This window comes from Hipposideros armiger, unplaced genomic scaffold, assembly GCF_001890085.2.
Source record: "Hipposideros armiger isolate ML-2016 unplaced genomic scaffold, ASM189008v1 scaffold_321, whole genome shotgun sequence".
In the NCBI taxonomy this organism is placed as follows: Eukaryota; Metazoa; Chordata; class Mammalia; order Chiroptera; family Hipposideridae; genus Hipposideros; species Hipposideros armiger.
This window is the reverse complement of record NW_017731671.1, coordinates 1,886,066-1,895,014: the sequence shown is the minus strand read 5'-3', so window position 1 is coordinate 1,895,014 and position 8,949 is coordinate 1,886,066. Positions and strand designations below refer to the sequence as shown.

At 56.5% G+C, this 8,949-nt stretch overlaps 1 protein-coding gene across 1 annotated transcript in view; it reads left to right on the top strand.

Annotated features, from left to right (window-relative positions):
- RANGAP1 (Ran GTPase activating protein 1) overlaps nt 1-8,949 on the top strand; it is a 26,477-nt gene that overhangs the window by 11,198 nt on the left and 6,330 nt on the right. Inside the window, exons 4-12 of the mRNA XM_019660614.1 lie at nt 603-662; nt 1,395-1,574; nt 3,280-3,414; nt 4,606-4,764; nt 5,785-5,898; nt 6,255-6,354; nt 6,441-6,525; nt 7,484-7,661; nt 8,632-8,751. Coding sequence (XP_019516159.1) covers nt 603-662; nt 1,395-1,574; nt 3,280-3,414; nt 4,606-4,764; nt 5,785-5,898; nt 6,255-6,354; nt 6,441-6,525; nt 7,484-7,661; nt 8,632-8,751 — 1,131 coding nt within the window. The remainder of the gene's footprint in view (nt 1-602; nt 663-1,394; nt 1,575-3,279; nt 3,415-4,605; nt 4,765-5,784; nt 5,899-6,254; nt 6,355-6,440; nt 6,526-7,483; nt 7,662-8,631; nt 8,752-8,949) is intronic.

The window sequence follows — 8,949 nt, the reverse complement described above, 5'->3', positions numbered from 1 at the left end:
GCGACTGATCTGCCTCACCTAGGAAGAGCGCAATGATGGTGCCAACTTGGGCCAGTGAAGCAACGTCCTCCACTAGACTGAAGAACAAAATGACAGTAACTTGTCTGTTCCCCTTCCCCCAATTCCCCAGCACTGTTCCCATCCCCCCAATTCCCCAATTTAAAAAAAAATAGTAACTCCCTCGTTGCCTGATCCCATACTTTTCCATTTCTGTTCCTCTACCACCCAGAGTTATATCACATGTTGCTGTAGCCCACACCGTGGGGGAAACGGGCATCAGAAAAGAGGACTTGGCCATCTTGGTCCTGGACCTGCCACTGCCTTGCTGTGGGGCCCGGGACCAGTCTCCTTTCTCTCAATCCAATTTCCCTCCCAGAAAACCAGAGGGTTGGACAGATCAGGCGTTTTCCTGACACTTCTGCTGAGCCCCCATGGCTCTTGGGGGCCCCCAGGTCCCGCCAGCTTTGGCCAGAGCTAGTCCAGCTTTTCACTGACAAAGCCCAAATTGATGTGTAGTGCTCAGTGGTCCAAGTTCATGAGATGAGGTTCTGCCCACAGGCCGCCTCTGAAGGTCTCAGCTAACTCTTCTTCTTCCTTCTAAGCGATGCCACTGGAGCGACATGTTCACAGGGAGGCTGCGGTCCGAGATCCCGCCAGCCCTGGTAAGTGAGCGAGACCGCTGCGCCCTGGGCACAGGGCAGCCTTTGGCAGTTCCCAGGTCTTTTTCCCACACCTCCTTTCTGAACACTAAGATACGTCCTGTGGGTGACTGAGATACTGAAACGGAAGCCAGGCAAGCACAGCATCTGCCGTGTTCTGACAGGCAGGTGGGAGTGCAGGTGGTAACGGGGAGCCAGAGAGTGAGCAGGACTCAAGGGCCCTGTGAGACTGGGAGGACAGCAGAGCCCAGGGGTTCCTGGGGTTTGTTCTTGAGCTGCTTGGTTTCGCTGCCACCGTGGATGTCACTCCCTACACAGTTATTCCTCTCGTCCTGGCATTTCCCTTCCCTGCGCCGTGAGCTCCTGCTGCCTCATGACCTCAGGCAGCACACAGTGTGCTGCTTCATGCTTGTCTCTCTGCTCGTGTTTCTACTGCTGTCTGGAATCTCCTCATGTTTGACTGGTTGATTCTCATCTAGACTGATCTCAAATGTTACCTCCTACAGGAAGCCTTCCCTGACCACCCCACATGCACCAAGCCCCACGCCCTAGCAGAAGGAGGAGCCCTCTACAGGGTTTCCAGTCCTGGGTATATACTACGACAGCTCTGTACTGAAGTAGCCTGTGTCTGCTAATTCCCCACCAGCTGGGTGCCCCCTCAGGGCAGTGGGCCTGGCACAGAAGCAGCAGCTGGTAGGTGGCTGTGACACTGATGCGAGCTCCCTCTATGCCCAGATCTCACTAGGGGAGGGACTCGTTACAGCCGGAGCCCAGCTCGTGGAGCTGGACCTAAGTGACAACGCATTTGGGCCCGATGGCGTGCGAGGCTTCGAGGCCCTGCTGAAGAGCTCTGCCTGCTTCACCTTGCACGAACTCAAGCTCAACAACTGCGGCATGGGCATCGGTGGTGGCAAGGTGGGTCAGCGGCCTCCCTCATGTCTCCATCGTCCCTCACCCTTCCTCCCTGCTCAGTCCCCTGCTGCATTTGCCACTGAAGTATGTGCTCTCAGCCACCCAGCATCTCGGTTGGTTGGCCTGTTGTTTATTTCTTCAAAGGAGAAAAGCCTCAAAGGTGGCAGCCTGTGGCCAGTGGTGAGAGGAGATGGCGTCCTTGAGGGTGGAGTTGCCAAGCAACCGTCCCTGTTCATGTGTTGCCTTGGCAACACAGAGGCAGTATTACATACATGCTCTGATCTGGCTCTGCAAAACACAGGGCTTTGGGTGTCCCTAAACCTGCTGTGCCCTTGGAAGAGCTGGCAGACCACATGAAGCCTGGCATGTGCGTGTGGGGAGCGTGCCCAGAGGAGGTGGTGCAGCTCGCCTCTGTTCCTGCCAGTCCATCAGGCTGGTCAGCATTGAAAGGCTCCTTTTTTCTTCCCAGACCCTGCACTGAGGGAAACACCTGTTTCTTCTCTTCTTGCTCCATTCTGGCTCCTTTAGGCCCAGATTCTAGAAAGGCTGAGTGCCAGTCTGCACTTCTGAGCCCCTCACCTCCTGTTCTGATCAGGAGGAGAGAAGGGCAGGGACACAGAAATGACAAGGATTGGGACATCTCTTTGAAGATGTGTTATCTTAATTCTACCCACACTCACAGGTGGGTGATGCTGTCCCCAGCTTTTCAGTTAACTCGACTTGTACTTGGAGATCGTGAGTCGATGGCCCCAGATGATGTAGCTAGTGTGGATGGATGTGGGATTTGAACCTGCATCCACATGGCCCTGTCAGTGCAGCAAGAGGAGCCTGTGTGATGCTGGCTGAGGCCCAGGCTGAGGAGCCAGAGTGGCCTCCCCTGCCCCATGGGAGGAAGAGCAGGGGTACGTTCCCACGCCCATCTCAGCTAGCCCTCCCCCGAGTCTTGGGCAGTAAGCTGTGTATGTGTTAGGACTTAAAAAGGTCTGCATCAGCTCAAAAAACAGGTCCAGCCCAAGCTAGAGTGTGATGTGCTGGGAGAGCCAGAGACATCCTTGTAAGATGCTTCAGTCTCCCGCCTATCATCATCACCTCAACTGCCATGCAGCAGGCCCAGGGACTGAGGCTTCGAAGCTACCTCCAGGTACCACCCCAAGGACAGGGCAAACTGGGTTTTAGGTTTTAGTCTCCTTGGCCAGCTCTCCTTAGGTATTGGGGTGCATGGAAGAGACGCTGGAAGATTTGTGTTCCACAGTAGCCACTTGCTGAGCGACCATAGGAAAGTTTCTGTCCCTCCCTGAGCTGCTTCAGCTGGAAAGTGGGGTTCATGATGGTCCCACTGACAAGAGGGCTTATGACAGGGGCTGATTGTGAAGCCGCTTCCCCAGACCTAGCTTAAACTGGGGCACTCCGTGTTGGTCTCTCCCTTCCCTCTGTGCCTCAGTCACCCATCTCAAACACGAGGCTGACCCCCCGCCCCCCACCAGGGTGGTAGGACACACACATGAAGCAATGGAAGTAAAAGCCCTTTGGAAACTAAGGTGCTGGGCACAGGTGAGGGGTGACCAGTGTGCTTTTGAGCAGTTCTTTGTCCCTGTATTCACCACCAGTGGGTGGCGTGGAATGCTGAAAACCAGTTTAGCAGCATGGCTGCCCTGCTGGGAAGAGGGCCTCCTGCCTAGGCGTGGGCCCCTTTCTTTTCCCCCCACAGATCCTGGCAGCAGCCCTGACTGAGTGTCACCGGAAATCCAGTGCCCAAGGCAAGCCGCTGGCCCTGAAGGTCTTCGTGGCTGGCAGAAACCGCCTGGAGAACGATGGAGCCACTGCCTTGGCAGAAGCTTTTGGAGTGAGTGGTTTCTGCCTGTCCTGCCCATCATGCCAACAGTCCTGAGTGTGTACCCCAGCTCTGGAACTGGGCTGAGTGACGTTAGGTAACCCGCTTCCCCTCTCTGAACCTGCTGGCTCATTCTGCAGTGGGGCGGAATTCTTGTGCGTGTCTGAATAGCCGCATGACCCACCACGCAGGTGGACTGGCAGCGGCTCCCTGGGGTGCTGTTGGAGAAGATTAGGAGGCTGCCCTCAGCAGTGAGTGTCATTTGCCGGCTCAGAAACAGGCGTGGTGGTGCCTGAGCAGTGCGAGTCAGGGTGTCTGGCCTCTAGTGGGCAGGGCGCAGACTTGCTCTTGAGACAGGGAGGTGGGCAGGAGCAGTGGCCCAGGTGCTGGGGGAACTGCTCTCGCGTGTCCTTATCTCCTGTTCTCCTTCCCACCTCCCTACCCCACTCTGCCCCCCCCGCCACTGCTGAGTCCCTGGTGGTGAGCTGTGAGAGGAGCACACCTGCCCCCATGGGGCTGGGAACTTTGGGGTCTGTCCCCCTCCTCTTAATTTAAATGTTTTCTTTGGCAAACAATATTCTAGCAGCATTAACGGTATTCAGGCCAGAGCAGCATCCCCTACAGTCCTGCCACGTAAGGCGACCCACCCGTTGATGCTCACTGCCTCAAGCAGAGTGGACATTGCAGGGGAGAAGTGCCTGTGGCTTACTAGACCCCTGGCTGCAAGGGTCCCACAGGCCCTGGCATGTGGGATGCCAGTCGTGTTGTATAAAGATGACAGGAGCGCCCCAAGAAAGAGAGGCCAGCTGGAGCTGCATTGTGCAGAGAAGAGTCATGGCTGACAACTGAGCCAGAGCCCAGGGTCCCCACAGTACAGAGGACACCAGACTAAGAAACCTATGTTCAGAGCTGTGTGACCTTGGGCAAGTCACTTAGCCTCTCTGATCCCTAGTCTTCTCTGTCCTGTGGAGATTCTAATTCCAGGTCGGCCTCCCTCATGAGGCTGTGGAGAGGCTCAGGTGCAGCCATGCCCAAAAGCATGCTTTCAGGTCTGATCTGTGCCCAGGACATTCACGGACAAGCGCCTGCCCGTGCTGACAGCAGCCCTTCCCTGCGTCTGTGTGTGTAGTGCGGCCCTCCCACCTGCTGGAGGGCATTGGCGCTCAGGGGCCCACCTCTGCCCTCTCCCCCCACCCCTCACAGATCATCGGGACTCTGGAGGAGGTCCACATGCCCCAGAATGGGATCAATCACCCCGGTGTCACTGCCCTGGCCCAGGCTTTCGCCATCAACCCCCTGCTGCGGGTCATCAACCTGAACGACAACACCTTCACTGAAAAGGGTGCTGTGGCCATGGCCAAGGTGAGGCGGGTGAGGCAGGGCTAGGGCAGGCCCTGGTAGGTAGGGGCTGGTTGCTGCCTTTGCAGGGAACCCGTTAGCTGGTGGCTGCTTTGCCCCCCCTCCCCACCCACCTGGTAAGTACCCGTGGGTCCAGTTGTGTAAACATCCCTGGAACAGGGCATATGTCATGAGCCAGCCTGCACCCTTCTTGAGCAGCTGAGTGTCCATAAGCCCACTCCAGTCTGTCTTCTTCATTGATTCTGTTTATCAAGCCCCTGTCTGCCCAGTCCTGTGCCAGTCTCACGCCACACAGAATTGAGTCAAAGACTGTCCGTTCAAAAAGCCCCTGGTTCAAGGAAGGAAGGGAGTGGCTAATTGGTGACAGTGCTGGCCGTGCACACAGTGTCTGGCTGGCTGTTGGGGCCTTGGCATGGGAGGGCTCCATGACCCCACAAAAGGCTAGTCCTGCTGCTGTGTGATGATAGTAGAGACGTATGCAGGTGTTGGGGAGCACACAGGAAGTTTCAAATCACACATGGGGAGGCTTCCTGGAAGAGGTCACATTTTGGCCAAGTTGTATAGGGCGCGTGGACTTGCTCCGGACAAAGAGGGTGGGAGGAGGGGTGTTTTAGGCAGAGGTATCAGCAGCAGGTGGGAAGGCCCAGAGATATGAGAGGCAGCCTTGCTTAATTGGCCCTCGTTTGAAGTGATCAGGGTTCACGGTATGACTGAGGGCTGGAAGAGATGAAGGGAGGCAGGCAAGACCTGTGGCCTTGCTGACTCCTTGAGACTCTCCTGGAAGTAATAGGGAGCCATGGAGGATTTTAAGCAGGGGTGTGACATAGTCAGATTTGCGCTTCAGGAAAAGGGCTCTGGCTGTAATGTGGGAATAGGGTGGAGAAGGGTTTAACCAACAGGGAGCTGGTGAGAAATGCTGAGAAGGCCAGACTGGATACAGAAGAGGACAGGGTGTGGCGTTGGCTCATGTAGGGCTGAGGGGAGGCCTGCACCCTTACCCTGGCCCTCACTTCCTCCTGGCAGACTCTGAAGACCTTGCGGCAGGTGGAGGTGATCAACTTCGGGGACTGCCTGGTGCGCTCCAAGGGCGCTATTGCCATTGCAGACGCTGTCCGCGGGGGCCTGCCCAAGCTGAAGGTGCCGTCTGGGGTTGGGGCTCCCCCCACTCTTGATGGTGGGGGGGAGGGTGAAGGGGGCGGTGGCAGAAGGTCTGACCCCAAAGGCACATGGACCTGAGCTCTTCCACACCCTCCCTCTCTGGTGACATGCCAGCCTCTTCACCTCTCTGAAACGCTGTTTCTTCATTTTTAAAATGAGAGGAGGGGAGTACCTGGTACATTGTTGGGTGAATGACATTGTTTGTATTGTTGGTGTCATTCTGCTCAGCTGGAGGGCAGAGCCTGTCTCATCCTCCCTTGGGGAAACAGGCTTCCGAGTGGGACCTGGTCTCCTGGCCCACGTCTCTGCCTGCCACTATCTCCTCTTATTTTTAGGAGCTGAACTTGTCGTTCTGTGAAATCAAGAGAGATGCTGCTCTGGCCGTGGCTGAGGCCGTGGCAGACAAGGCCGAGCTGGAGAAACTGGACCTCAATGGTAAGTAGGGGCGGTGGTCTCGGCACAGGCCTGCTGGGCAGGCCGCAGTGCCCGTCCTGACCCTCCGTTCCCGCCCCTGTGAGCAGGCAACACCCTGGGAGAAGAAGGCTGTGAGCAGCTCCAGGAGGTGCTGGACGGCTTCAACATGGCCAGGGTGCTGGCGTCCCTCAGGTAGTGAACTCGGAGCGCTCGGGCTCATTTGTTCCTACTTTTATTCATTAAAGAAGGGTGGTTGAGCCCTGTTATGTGCCAGGTGCGGTGCAGGTAGGCCTCAGGGATATGAGAATAAGGCAGCAAAGGCTGCTGACCCGTGGGGCTTCACTCTAGTGGGGCAGGGGCCCAGAATAATCAAGTGTCCGTACATTCAGCAAAGGGACAGAGAAGCCCCTGTAGAGCGGTGAGTCAGGAAGCTCTGAAGGGATGGTGTTTGATCCCATGCTGACGGGTAAGGCAGGGTAGCGACGGGAGTGGGCTCAGAATTGTTCTTAAAATCAGACTCAGAGACTGACTTTCGATAGGAAGGGACTGAGGCAGACGGTGCGCGTTCCTGGGTTTGCACAGCCCACTGGAGGCGGGGTAGGGTGGCGGCAGGCTGCCTCCTCCAATAGCACCCGTCTTCCTCTGCCCCTTTGATCTCCAAGTTGGCTTCATTCACTGGTCACATACTCATTTGTGTCCCCTCAGAGCAAGAGCCTGTGCTGCTGCTAGGAACTGGGGACTCAGAGATGGGCTCGAGAGGCACAGGGTCCAGGGAAAATGTAACCGCCTTCCACAGGGGGGCAGGGAAACCCCCACGTCTCCCATCCCCCCAGCTGTAGCTTCCTGTGGTCAGCAAGATGTGGGCGACTCAGCCTGGGCAGGGTTCCTGCCAGACCCTGGGCCCTCTGGGCCAGCTCTCCTCCTTTTCTCTGCACCCCCAGTGGGACTGGGGGCTCTTTTGGGAGGGACGAGATCTGACGCTCAGCTTCGGCTTCCCTGGGTGATGAGAAATGAGTGACAAGCTCCCTGTGACCCGCTTGCCCCCACCCTGGGAGCAGCTGATCCCGAGTCTGGGTTCACAGAGCCAGGCCTGGAGCCAGCAGGGGCCGCTGGGTAGGGAGGGTGTGCTTTAGCCAACTCCGCTCCGCAGTGATGACGAGGGTGAGGACGACGAGGATGAGGATGAGGAGGAGGACGGGGAAGAGGAGGAGGAGGAGGAGGACGAGGACGAGGAGGACGAGGACGAGGACGAGGACGAGCCACAGCAGCGAGGGCAAGGAGAGGAGTCCCCCACACTGTCCAGGAAGATTCTGGATCCTAACAGTGGGGTGAGTTCCTCGTCATTTGCCAGGATCACAGCCCTGGTCCTGAATGTGAGACCCTAAGACATCTTCACAGGGGTGTTAGGGGTGGCGGCACGTAAGCCCAGTGGCCACAAACTATTTTTGATTTTAGGTTCCTGTGAGTGAAAAAGGATCATCCATTGTAACTATTTTATCTGTATTTGTATTGACCTCAGTGTAGATGTGTGTACTTATCTGCAATGCTGCTGCATTATGTGTATCATATAAGACATACATAAGTATTTATAAAAGAATAGAGTAAAAAAAAACATAAATAGAAGTCCTTTTTCCCACCCATCAGTGGCTTATCTTGATGACCTGTAGGGACAGCCCCCCATCCCAGAAACTGGCTGAGACTGTGACCCAGCTTGGGCCCTTGGTGTCCCTTATCTGACCAGGAGGCTGGTGGAGTCAGGGCTGCCATGTCCCTAATTCATTCATTCCTGTTCCCTCGCAGGTTCCCAAATAAAGCTTTTGGAGAACTTTGGGTTGGACAAGGCCCCCCCCTACGCATGTTGAACTTGGCTTCTTTTTCAGTTTTATGGAAGCATTTCAACAAATGGCTCGGCGTTTCTGTCTTTCGTTTTTCTCTGGGCACCTCTGGTGCTCACCACCAATGCTTATTCAGGCTACACTCCACTTCCTGGTGGGTCCACTGTAGTCCCCACGTGCATCTGGAGTCATTGCTGGGGCATTGCCAGTCATGGCGAGGACCCACTTGGTCTTGCCAGGTTCTTGGAGTCCTAGGAGGTAGCTCGCCCCCACCGCAGAGGCTTGTGCACTAGGAACCAGCGAGGGCCAGCGTCTGGGGGTCCCCTACCCGTTGGAGAACTGCACACAAGTGGGAGGAAGAATTCTAGACCCTGAGCCTTCACTGGCCAGAGGAAGGGCACATGTTCTGGGTGCGGGGTCTCGCTTCAGACCCTCACAGTGCCCCGTGCACTCTGTCCCGCAGGAACCGGCTCCCGTGCTGTCCTCGCCATCTCCCGCAGACGTCTCCACCTTCCTGGCTTTCCCTTCTCCGGAGAAGCTGCTGCGCCTCGGGCCTAAGAGTTCTGTGCTGATAGCCCAACAGGTAACAGCACTTCCAACTGCAAACCTGTCCTTGCCTTGGCTTCTGGAGCTGCTGGACAAATGGGACAAGCAGAGCCCAGGGGACTGAAGGGGGGAGGCTGTGAACTGGAGCGGGGTGGCCAGGTATTCTTTTTAACAGATGTGTAAATGAGTGTACCTTGGGCTACAGGAAGGGCAGGCCCACCCGCACCTCAGACGA